This window comes from Hoplias malabaricus, chromosome 3 (genome assembly GCF_029633855.1).
Source record: "Hoplias malabaricus isolate fHopMal1 chromosome 3, fHopMal1.hap1, whole genome shotgun sequence".
NCBI classification, from domain to species: domain Eukaryota; kingdom Metazoa; phylum Chordata; class Actinopteri; order Characiformes; family Erythrinidae; genus Hoplias; species Hoplias malabaricus.
In genome coordinates this window covers 59,709,892-59,722,585 of record NC_089802.1, presented here as the reverse complement: position 1 = coordinate 59,722,585, position 12,694 = coordinate 59,709,892, and the positions used below count along the sequence as shown (strand labels likewise).

Genomic DNA, 12,694 nt, shown 5'->3' with positions numbered 1-12,694 from the left:
ACTCTATTGAATGGCCAAATGTTGTGTAATTTCATAACCTAACCTGTGGAAAACCACTCTAAGGAAAGTAAATCTATCTGAAGACATTTTTTATTGTTCAGTATCAAGAAAAACATAATTTCAAATATCAGTATTGACAGATTTTTGTGATGGATTTGTTCACCACAGTTTTAACTTTGTTTTTTCCTAACAAATCTTACCTCAAAGCATATTATGTTCTTTTTTTAAAGAGGCATTAAGTGTCATACAATATTGTTACACCAATCAGGTGCCTGGCAAATGTATTTGCTCTTTTTAAAGAAAACAACAACAACAAAACATACAGGTCAAAGCTGCAGGTCTAAAATTGTATGTAGCTTTAATGAAGCTGTCACTGAAAAAAAGAAATGGAAAAACAGAAACTGTGCACCTGAACACTGGATTTTCACGATTATTCACCAGAAGGAAGAATATTAAACAGGAAATAAAGGACTTAAGAAAAAAGCAATATTGAGAATACACAAGACAACATTAACAAACAGTACCGGATCAGGCAGAGATCACATAAGCACAATAGGAACGTGGGGATTGAGAAACAAGGAAAATAAACTAGATGAAAAGGAACAAACACTAAACAGATAAATAGTATAACAAATAAATCTATGGATGAATACAGAAAGAAATACTACCCAAAAACCTAAAGCACATGAAACTTGGAAAAATTTATAAAAAAAAAACTAAAGACAAAAATAAGCAGAGTATAAAGATAAACTGAGCAAAAAATACTGAAACGTGACACAGTGACTGGAACTAAAAGCAGCACAAATGAACCTTTTGCATTAAGATACAGGATGGCAGGTAAACAAGGAACTAGGGAGGGACATGGAATACTAGAAAGAAAGAAGAACCATAGAAACTAAAACCTGACAAAAGACTAAGAATAAGTTACAAGAGCGAAAGAGACAGGAGGAGAAACATGGAATACCTTACAGAATCTCTGCACAGAAAAATGATAAACAGCCATAAATTCACAAGGAACCATTTAAATACACATAGACTCACAAGAAACAGCTGTGAACTGAACACATGACCAAAAGGAGCATGGAAGTAGAAGCATGTAAAAACAAAATAGAATGTACACAGAAAAACATGAAGGATACAGCTAAAGGAGATAGAGGGGAAAAAAACGAGATTTAGAAAACAAGAAATCACAGCATTGATAAAACCCGAAAGTAACTTGTGCTTGTTGGGTGTATTTTAATTACATAAGCAAAAATGATGTTTCTGATGTATACACAGTACTGTGAATCAATATATCATTGCTTTCCATTGTATCTCCATTTTTGTGGGTTTTTACTTTACTACATCATTTGAACACAGCAGATGTCCTTCATATTGTGTAAACATTTCATGATGAATGGACCAATAGAAATGCTCCAGAATAACTTGGAATTGAATATTAACATTCACTTCCATTAAAAAATTAAAGTTGCCATTTTGGAGATGCATGTTTTTGATTGGACTGCAAAGTTATAGGAATGTATACATTAAATATAAATTATATGTGGATGTTTGTAGGTGTGTGTGTGGTTCTGACTTTACTCTCTTCCTGTAATAGCACTAGGAATCAGGCAAGATCTGTTCATTCACATGTATTTGTGTATAACTAGGGATAACATGGGGACATTTACCCAGATGATAAACACAACTATTATTTTTATATATTTCTTTTTAGTTAAATATTTAATGGAAAATAATCAAGTTATCTGAACTAATGGCATTTTTTTCCAAATCAGATACACTGTTGGAAATATTGTCACTGATTCAAGGGAACAGTTTCAGTACCTTTTGTTAGTGAACATAATATTTGTGTTTTTTTTAAATGGTGTTGGATTCATATACCCATTTCATCTCAGAGAATGATGTTCTTTTATTTTACACAGTTCTTAAATGAAAGATCATTAAAGAGACACTTAATGTTGCAGTAAAGAAAGTATGGATTCATCTTGTAACTTGCAATTAAGGCCAACTTAGTCTGCAGCTTTTATAAAGCTATAAGAGCTGTTGCATTTTTTTATTTGAAATTATGGAAAGGATTATAAAAGAAGGAAATCAAATATAGTGTGCCAAAACATGTTGTTTGGTCCCATTAAGCTTAGTCTAAAATTGGTGCTAGTATAGTCAAAATAGAAAGGTTATAAGCGGAAACATTGGTACAACTTGGAAGAAATTATCTGAAAGAAATGGGATTTACATCTAGAAAAGCCAAACAAAACCAGTACTCTTACCTGAATAGAGGAAAACAAGATTACAGTGGGCTTAAAAAAACAATCAAGGAATGTAGGTGATAGGGTGAAGGTGATATTCAGTGATGAATCTTTAAACTGCGCTGACCAATAAGATGATGCTGGAACAGTTTGTCTGGTGCCATTCTAATGAAACATAATGTATAATTTTTTTATTATTATTGTTATTAAGGAGTCCGTGCCTCAAAAAATTTAGGCCAAGAGGACGTATAAACAACAGAACATTTTTATTTTTCCTCAGATTAATCTGGAAATAAACAGGCCTTTAATTCCAGTGGGCTTGTTGGCAAAGTTATTGGAAGAATTTTTCATGAAACCAAAATTTTCAGCTGTTAAACAAAATGTTTGTGACTTATCTGATTTATTTATTTACTATAAAGTAAATGGATGTGTTCAAACATCATCTAAATGTGGGGATTCTGTCATTTTTGAAAGGGGGATTACTCGTGCTTCTTGCTTGTGTGATTCCAAAATGGAAAATTCTGAAATCAGTTTGGAGTTTATTTAATTCACTGCTGTCACAAATGTATTTGTTTTAAAGATGCAGCAGAATCATGCTAGTGAATCTACTCACAAATTCATCGCAAGCACAAGTGTTGATTTAAGCTAATTAGATGTTTGTTTTGCTGACTTAATTGCCTGCTTCAAAGAGCTGTGAATTACTACTACCACCATCTCTGTAGTGGATGCTGGAGTAGGGCTGCACTCTCTTATTGATCCATCCTTGGTCCAGGTATCCTGAGGCTAAATGCTCCCCCCAGTATTGAGAATGGGTGGAGGCCTCTTTGTGGAGACGGTAATAGTTCTAGGTAGTGCAGGGGGTTTGAGTGTCCTGACAGCTCTTTATGGGGGCCTCCCGACCTGAAGGCATTAGTTTTCTCCTTCTTGACCTGGGTTAATAGAATCCCCACCCCAAAGCTATACTCAGACTGTACACACCTCTGTCCAGCCGCACCTTTTAGTTACCTAAATGGGTGCGAAATTCTTTTGCTGGGGAATGAATCATGTTAGAATGAATGTTGTGTCAATTTACTATTGAGTGTGGCACTGTATTATTTTTAGGTCAGTTCAGGTGTTAATCAGTACCATTAGAACTCTTCTCCCATTTAAATCTAGTAGATCTCACTATGGATCCTCAAGATGCAGAGGTCAGATACTTCTTAATATAACTGCAAAATTATCTGATAGATTAGAATTCTCTCATCTTTCAAGGGAGTGATTTGTATGTCTAAATATTCTGTTAAAAAAAAAAAAGAATTGAAAACATTGTACATTTTTAATTATATTGGTGTCAGCAAATTTCTGAACTCTAGATTAAAGATTTGGAATTACTTGGACAATTTCCAAATATGATTGTAATTCATAGATTACAAAATACTTATTTTAATTACAAATTACTTACAAAAGGCAGTTTGATATTTTATTTTAGTTTGATTGTTTATTTTATCATCATCATCATCATCATTTTCTCCTCCGCTTCTCCATTTCAGGGTCGCGGTTGTTTATTTTATTTTCTTTATATTGTATAAAAAAATGTAAAGGACGTAATTATAAATTATTCTCCAATTGCCTACATATATAAATTGTTTTTCATGTTATCTGCCTTAAGATTTCATCTTCCTTTTGAAATTCTGTAAATTAATAATGCATGATTTTGAGTTTGTTATTCTATAATTGTCTATGGCTCAGTACAACATCATTCTAAAAGCTGTTTTATTTATATCCACATTGAATCAAACTAAGTGATGTACAATGAGAATCATGTAATTGTAAATAACTAGATAATTATAATCTAACATAATTAAAATTGTATTTTTTGAAATGTTTTCAAACGTTTGAATGTTTACATTGTGTAATATTTTTAAATAAAATATTTTATTGCAGTTTTACAATTTTAAAAGCTAGTTGACCATCATCCTCTGTCTTCAGTGTTTTAAATAAAAAAATAAATAATTAATTAAAGTGCTCAGGTTTGCAGATGGTAAAGCATGAAGAAAAAAAGAGGTAAAAAACATATACAAAATATATAGTTTTTAACAAAATATAGGTTTACAACAATTCAAATTATGCAAACATCCACCTCCAAAACAATATGTCTCTCAGAGGTCTTATATCTGATAATAACAGACAGAATGACTGAGTGACTCTCTGTTTCTCTTTCTTTCTCTGTGTCTCCTGTTCTCTTTGGGATTATTCCACAGTTCTTTTGGCATGTAAGTATGGTTACAAAGAGGGAGACAGTCTCCCCTGGTCTGAACCAACATTTATGTGGTCAAAACAAATCTACACCAGTCATCTCTGATAGATACAAGCAGTCTACAGCCACCCTTTTGTTTCTAGAGGGACACTAATAGAGCTGGTGCTAGGGGGCCAGTGGGTGGGGGGTGGTTGGGGGCCATTCATATGCAGATAAGGTCAGAAAATGCTTCAGGTAGCCTGTGTCTTACCAGTCAGTTGTAGACTATAAGAGCTTTGGAGTCTAAGAATATACAAGACTATACAGTCTTATATCTTCCATATCTTGGTCTTGGTCTGTGTTTTTCAGAGTGCCAGTTATTAGGCCCTACCTTTGCAGTGGTTTTGTTCTATTTGTCTGTTTTGGTAAGTGAAGTTGTACAACTCCTGGATGCTCTTGGCATATGATGTTAGCGTCCACAAATTAGGAGTATTTTAGTCAACTACTCTCTGAATCAGTGATTGCTATTTGAAGTGATATAATATAATCCAATATAATATAAAATGGAAACTAAGGAAATCAGTTTTTGCCAAGAAATAAACTTGCTGCTTTCAGAATTTGCTTTCGGCGACCTGAGATTTACTCGGCATGTTACAGAATGTTGCACACACCTGATTGGAAGAAGCTTTCTGTCAACATCTGATGCGTTTCTAAGATCACTGCCGGGTTTTCCTTAAGGGAAGAGCTGGAAGACGTGTAGCACCTTCCCCAAAAAAAAGGGTGAAGGGTGTGGATTCAGGTATTGGACAGGTAGCTTCTCAGGCCCTCCCTCTTGGTGTGCCTGGTATATATGGCAACTGATAGAATTCCTATAGAGACTCTAAGCCTGTCCCTTTCACATCTGTAGTCCGCATCACTGTTTTAGGGGAAGAAATAAGAAGAACAAGGGGTAAGAATCCTGGAGCCTGTTGAGCAAACAGCGGCTGCACTGCTCAATCTCAGCGCCAATATGTTGTACCTGGAAACGAATAACCCTTCGTACAGTGAGGTGAGACCCATATCATTCTATGGAATTTCTTGGGCTAGAGATGTTCCCAGGTCTTTGGATTGGAATCTTTTGGAGGATCCCATGGAACAACTGGAAAGACTGGACCCACTAAGCCCCAGCTTTTCTTGTATCTTTTGAACTTGAATAGTTTTTATTTTAAAAATGGCATCACTCCTACCTAATTTTCAGTTATTTGAAATATGAGTCGGGTGCTTAAACAATTAGATATTATTAGATTTTGGTATTATATAAAAAATAAACAAAAACACAACCGTTCTCTTTTTATTCCTATGTGAATTAATGATTAATTATTCATTAATTAATTAATGAATAAAGAAATGTCATTGTTTGCCAAGCGGTAGTAAGCGTGTTATTTTGGGCCAAATGTTTTGTCTCAGTGACTGAGAGTTAGTGCAAAGGTTTGTTTTTGTGTCTGTTGGTGGCATCTATTTGTGTTGTGTCTATTGGCAGAAAACAAATATTTGTTCAACTGCTGTTATGTCTGTTAGTCTGTAGCTTTTGAGTTTGAGTTGAGTCTTTGGGCAAATGATGTGCGTTTGTTCAAGATAGCTGAGCCTATTTGCAATGAACAATAGTGCTACAGTGTGTCAAATTTTCTACATTGAATGCTAGTACAGGCATTAACTACAGAGGGTCAATCAAGGAAAATAAAGGTAGAAAACAAGTGTGTGTTTCAAGGGAGTTTTCACCCGATGAGAAATAAGAACAGCATTCATTTTTGCATGCGTAAATTCTCTTTTTACTCCACAGAATTATAAATTATTGCAGTTCATTCACAGTAGATGTGTTTGATAGGATCAGATTACCAGATGTGAATAGCAAAGTAATGCACCTAACAGCTGAAAATTGTAGGTGTCCTAATTATAAGTCAAAGTGTAAAACTTGATTATAAAATATCTGTTGACAATTTTTTAGCTACTAGATGTTTTGAGCTTGTACTTCCAAAAATTTTCTTTTTTTCCTTCCAACATTCTAATTGGATTTCGCTAGACCACCTTTACATGCTATATATATCTTGCTTTAATTTGTGCACATTGGCAAACTATCAGTAATCTTTTTTTTTCTGTATATTTATTTTTTCTGGACATTTTCAGGGGGGGAAAAAGTGTTTTGGACTGGGCCTCTTTTGAAAAGAGAGCGGATCTGTGCTGTTTGTTCTCCCAAGGCCCCTCCATACTTTATTGGCAGGTGGTAGTTGAGTCTGCCGACTTCAGAGCCACCAATCTTTGACACAAAGCTATTGTCAACACAACACCGTTAGCCCATAGTCTGACCTGAGTGCCGTTAGAGACACAGTCCAATCCTCCCTCCCACCCTTGTTCTTAAATCTGAGCTCAGGTAACCAATCCACAGTTCACACAGATTTGATTAATGCTCTTAAATGCTCTGTCTCTCTCATCCTCTCTCACCCTCTGTAATGATGGTAGGGGTAATGGGTCCAGAGACACCCATGTTTGGTGTAAGAGGAGACATAGAGGTAGATGAAGGAGAGAAGAAAACTGTTTCTGAGGAATTTACCTCAGTGTTGTAAAGGGTTGTGATTACCTCATAAGATATTAGTGAGATAAACTCAGCAGATTGTGTATGCAGAAAATTGAGTATGCCTGGTTTTGTTACGTTTTGTTGATTTATCAAAGTTGATTATTCTTCATTTTAATGCACAGTTACTGTTCTTTTGCTACATTAAACATATTGGCAAAACAACGAAAAAGAAAAGCCTTTTTAAAAGTTGTCTTATTGTATATTTTATGGCTCTGCATCTTTCTGAATGCTTTTTATTTACATCTTCTTTGAATCAAACTAATTATATGAAACTTGTGTAATTGTAAAGAATTAGCAAATTAGAATGTACATATTTTCTGTACATCAAGTACTTTATAGCATTATGTTAATCTCAGGAACTTGTTTTTAAATGAAAATGACCAATGTATGTTTGTAGAATGCGTTAAATTTGTATTTTAAAATTAACCATACTAAAGTTTTGTGGTGGCATCCACTAGTAAAAGAGTGAGTTGTATATATAGTTTGGATGATTGCTCCAAGTGGAGGTTGGTTTTTGAGTGGTGTCCATCTCTCTCCCTCATCAGGGGGATGGGGGGAAGGGTTTATGGTTAATCTCCCCCTGCTTTCTGTAACGCTTGGAAGAATCTCCTCAAAGAATGCGTCCATCGAGGCCCTGCAGAGGAGTGTCGGGTGTGAGCGGTTAATTGTTTTAACAGTGTTTTGATACAGATACAATCGCCCACTCTGCCTAGCCCAGTGGGCATGAAGCGAGGCAATGACACCCCACCCAATCCTCCCCCAACCTCCCTTATCCACCTCTGCTCAATTTAGTGTCTAATGGGCCCTCCTGCTGTGGTGGTCACTTGAATGCGTCTCAGAGACATTCTCTAAGCTCAGTCCATGTTACACACTGCCCAGGTCACTGGAACGCTCCACAGAACGGCAGCTGTTTCACCCTTAGGCCCTCAGCTCCCCCAGCTTCTGTGATTGAGCTTCAGCTTAAATATGGAGAAAAGAGTTGATCTGTCATGTTATCTGAATCTGGATCTGGACACAGGTCAAAAGATTAATTATTGTAGCCATAGGAATTTTGACCCCAGTGGTTAACTTGTTTGATAATTATCAACATCATCAGCCAGAGGTTACTGGCTGTACTGATTAGACTTTCAGGGGTTTTTTTCCAGTTGGAATCAAAGATGAGAATGCAGTTATGTATTATGGAATAATACACAAGGAGCCTGCCATGGTTTTTAGAAGTAAAACAGATAGTAATGCCAGCATATCTTTCAACAGTGTACTCCAATAACATATTCGGAGGAAAATGCGACAGGCCATTTTTCCAAGTAAAATTTTTCTTGTTCCATGTAGAAACTCTAGAAGCCATTCTCTTGCTCTGTATTTGTTTAATACATGAGAAATAGTATATGTATTTTGCCAAAATAATAAAACTAATCTGAAATAACAACATTTTTTAGGTAATACATTACCAGAATGTAATACACTTGGACTTGTGATTCTGCTTTTTCATACGTTGCCTCCTGTAATATATAGGTTTTAGATCTAGTAAAAATAAAAAGAAAGCAAAATATTTTAAATACACTTTCACTGTGTATACTCAATTCCATGTACATATGTAACTGCACATAAATTATGCTTAAATGCATGATAGATAAACTCTTGTGTAAATGAGAGTTTAAAGTGTAAATGTTTGCATATATCTGTTACCATAACAAAAGTACAAATGTTTATTCATTGTTACTGACATTTTTAACAAGTTGTCCACAATTTATTTAATATTTTCAACTTTACCCATATATTATAGAGTAACCCATGTAATAAAATATGTTTCAAGAAAGATGTCATGAAAATGAGTCCCCAAAAGTATGTCTATTCAGAAGAAGTGTAAACAAAAACCTTCATAACTTTGAATTTTGAAAGCTACAAGAGTATTTTCTTTTTTAAACATCGCTGTTGGTCCATGCATAAAGAATCTGTAATACATTTTAAATTGTATAAATTACCAAAAAAAATGGAGATTAAATGGTCATTGTGAAAAGTCCTGTATCTTTCACTTTTAGTATCAGTATTAAACATATCTGTGCAGCTTTCCAGTATTTTCTAATAAAGACTAAAACACTTGCAGAAATTTGGAGGGAAAAAAACACAGGAAAATTGTCCTAATACAGAACATGCCACTAGGTTTTCATGTTTTGGTTTTGTTTGCTTTTTTATTTTTGTTTGTTTGTTTGTTTTTTTGAGCTTGAAGCACTTATTAGTACACTGGTGATTGAAAATTCTTGTATTTCAATGTAGTTTTGCCTTACAATCTCTAAGATTCACTGGGAATCTTCATGTATGTCAAAGAAACACAAGAATTTTAGGCTCAAGACTACTATGCTAGACAGTTTTGCTTGTTGACAGAAAAACATTGCAGTAATTGATTCACTCCAAGGGTTATGCCAAACCAAAATATACTCAAAGAGAAGCTCAGCCGTGTGGCCGGAATTGATTGTGACCTTTTAGCCATGGCGCTGTTTGCATTTCAAAAATCCTTGCAATGTGCTATTGCGTTGCTGAGATTCCAAGGATGGCATCAGCAGGCTATCACTCCGAAGGTCGGTTACTTTTACTTCTTTCACTGTGTCCATCCACTGGATTGATATGCTTACCCTAGCATCTGTTCACAGCCAAAATGCAGGCTAGCCTAAAGCAGGCTGTTCAACCTTTCACCGACGTTATTAAAGGCTGCCGGGCCCATCATGGGTGCCTGATTTACGACAGTTCTGCTTAGCATTCTGACGTCCCACGGCCCTACACTCTGAGGAGGCTATAAACAGAGAGGTATTTTTAAGAGCAGCTAAAGTAGTTGTTAGATGACTGTTGTATTATGAGGGATATCTTCTGATTAAAGGGAAGATTGAAGAGATCATGATCTCTTACTCTTTGTCTCAATAATGACCAGTGCACAGACTGTGTGTGTGTGTGTGTGTGAGATCAAATAATGATTTTTTGCGTTTTTTGATTTGGTCTTCTGTGTAGTATGGAACATTCAGTGGTTCTTCAGCAGTCTTTTTCCATCAGATGGACGTTATAATGAATATAAATAATGTAAATAATAGGTCTCCTTGTGTAGCTGGAGAATTTAGTTGATTTATGTGTCATCATTTTCAGATTTATATTTGGAGTATTAGTCTAAGATTGTCTTGTTATATTGTATTTTTTTATGAGAAAACCAGGCAACTTTCACTACATAAATATAGTTACACTAGTAACTTAAATACATTCACAATATGTGGAAAATGGCCCAAAACAAAGGAAACCCTCCTTGAGTGGGTGTGTCCAAACATTTGACTGGTACTGTATATCTCTACGTCTTTAGTCCTACATGTTCACATCTATGGAATTTTTAAACAAATGATTTAAATATATTGGTCTTAAAGGCAGAGTATATTTAAATGTTAAGGGATAAAGAGAGATTAAAATGGTAATTTAAAAATGTATTATTCATAGTATATGAACAATAATGTTAAAGATGGAAGAAAAAAGAATACAAGCAATATTTATGAGGTAAAATATTTCATGCTAAATTTTCCATCATTACCTTGATATTCACAGACAAATTCCAACTAAGAATCAGAATCCCGTATGAGATAAGACCTTTCACAGAATTTGACAAATAGAAATGTTTTTGTGACTAGTGACTTTCTGTTGTTTTGGCTTCAGGCATTTTTGTCTCTTACTCATAAACCCACAGCCCAGAAGGTCACATAGAATGACTCAATGTATACAGGAACCATCTGCCTCACTTAGTGCCTTAGGCTAATTCTCATAGTTTTACTCCATGTTCAATTTACACATCATATCTGATGCAGTGAATTGTTTTCTACGTATGTATAGGGCTCTGCCTATTTCTGAGTATATAGGGCTTAGAAAAGGGATTTATTTTAATGATGAAGCATCAGCAGTCTCACAAGACCTCACTCCCATAGTTACCTTTCTTCCGCATTGAACCACTTGAATTCTAAAGTTCTGTATATTGACTCCTTTTTCCTGTAAGGACCATATGTTACCAGTTTCTGATGTTATTACATATCCTTCGATGCCTATGACAAACAGTGAATATTAATAAATCCTAGAAATATGCCCAGCTGTATTAAAATTAAACATATTATCTCTGTGAATTTATAGATTACATACAAAATATTAAATGCATTCTTTTAAATTTCATGAAATCACAGCTTTCCCTAAAAGCTGCTCTTCTGGAGAGGCATAAGCATTGTTATCATCTGTATTGTATTGTTATATACTGTATTGTTATCAGTTGGTTGCCAATACAAGTATTTTTAAGCAATTGTTGTGTATGCAATTATCAGTACTAATGTGATCCTTACATCTCTGTGGATTCATATTAAAAATCATGCCGCTTTAATACCATGTGCCAAAACTTCTTGATTGGTATCCTCTAGGAGAATAGGGTGGCTCTGAAGCCGGTGTGTGTGAGTAGCTTAGATTCACAACCAGGCAGGGCATTCCCCTGCTACTAAATGTGGGATAACACACACAGAGCAGCAAAGCAATCCCCTCTGTCTTTGCAGGACTCCATTATGTTGTAATTGCTCCATTGTAGAAACATGGGTGTCTAAGAGGTGTAGCCACGTGGAGGCCAGAGGGGGTCTGCTCCTCTACAGATTCACCCTTTTTAACTACACCTGCTGTCTTTTAGTATTGTTCTCATAGACAGGAACCTGGGACTAATTGATTCAGTGGGGCTGAAAAGACTTGTGGCACACATGTACACTGACCCTTATCTGCACAGGTGAAATGCATTACTCTTCCTCTCTCTCTGTCTCTGTTTCTTTTGATTCCCTATAGCACTGTGGGAAAGGTATGCTGAGATAAATGCAACAACTTTCTTTCACATGTACTCTGTATTCTGTATATGGACTGATTTAATAGAATCTTTTTGTTTTGTTTTGGTGAAATCTATATATTTCCTAATATATGGCTGTGCCTTTTCAAAATGTCTGCTTATTTTTTATCATAAAAGGGTTAAGAGTGTTCAGAAGGAATCTTTGTTATGATTCATTACACTGGTGGTGATGTCTACGTTCACATACATTTTATACATATGTGTTTGAGTGTGTGTGTCCTCTGGGTGCTCCGGTTTCCTCCCACGGTCCAAAAACACATGTTTGTAGGTGGATTGGTGACTCAAAAGTGTCCATAGCTGTGAGTGTGTGAGTGAATGTGTGTGTGTGTTTCCCTGTGAAGGACTGGTGCCCCCTCCAGGGTGTGTTCCTGCCTTGCGCCCAATGATTCCAGGTAGGCTCTGGACCCACTGCGACCCTGAACTGGATAAGTGGTTACAGATAATGAATGAATGTGTGTGTGTGTGTGTGTGTGTGTGTGTGTGTGTGTGTGTGTGTGTGTGTGCAGATTCACTGGGCAATTTTGAGAGTAAGTTAAACTACAGGCTATATATTTGTGTTACAAATATTACACTATCACTGTAACAGAATTCTCATTAATCGCATGGACCACTTGGAGCACCTGGAATGTCTGTGTGAGTGTTAATATGTGTGAGTGTGGGAGAGAGCAAGGGGGAGAGAGATAGAGTAGACGAGGGAGAAGTGGACAGCTGACTCCATCCATGCCTGAAAT

The 12,694-nt window shown here is 35.7% G+C and overlaps 1 protein-coding gene across 13 annotated transcripts in view; it reads left to right on the top strand.

The window, feature by feature from the left end:
* The window catches only part of tp63 (tumor protein p63), a 100,986-nt gene that overhangs the window by 61,930 nt on the left and 26,362 nt on the right, over positions 1-12,694 (top strand). For 4 of the 13 annotated variants that reach the window (XM_066663693.1, XM_066663690.1, XM_066663692.1 and 1 more), the window contains exon 1: positions 5,356-5,509. The exons of the other annotated variants lie outside the window; for them this stretch is intronic. In XM_066663693.1, coding sequence (XP_066519790.1) covers positions 5,471-5,509 — 39 coding nt within the window. In that variant the 5' untranslated portion in view covers positions 5,356-5,470. Of the gene's footprint in view, positions 1-5,355; positions 5,510-12,694 lie in introns of those variants that run through there. 13 annotated transcript variants of the gene reach the window in all.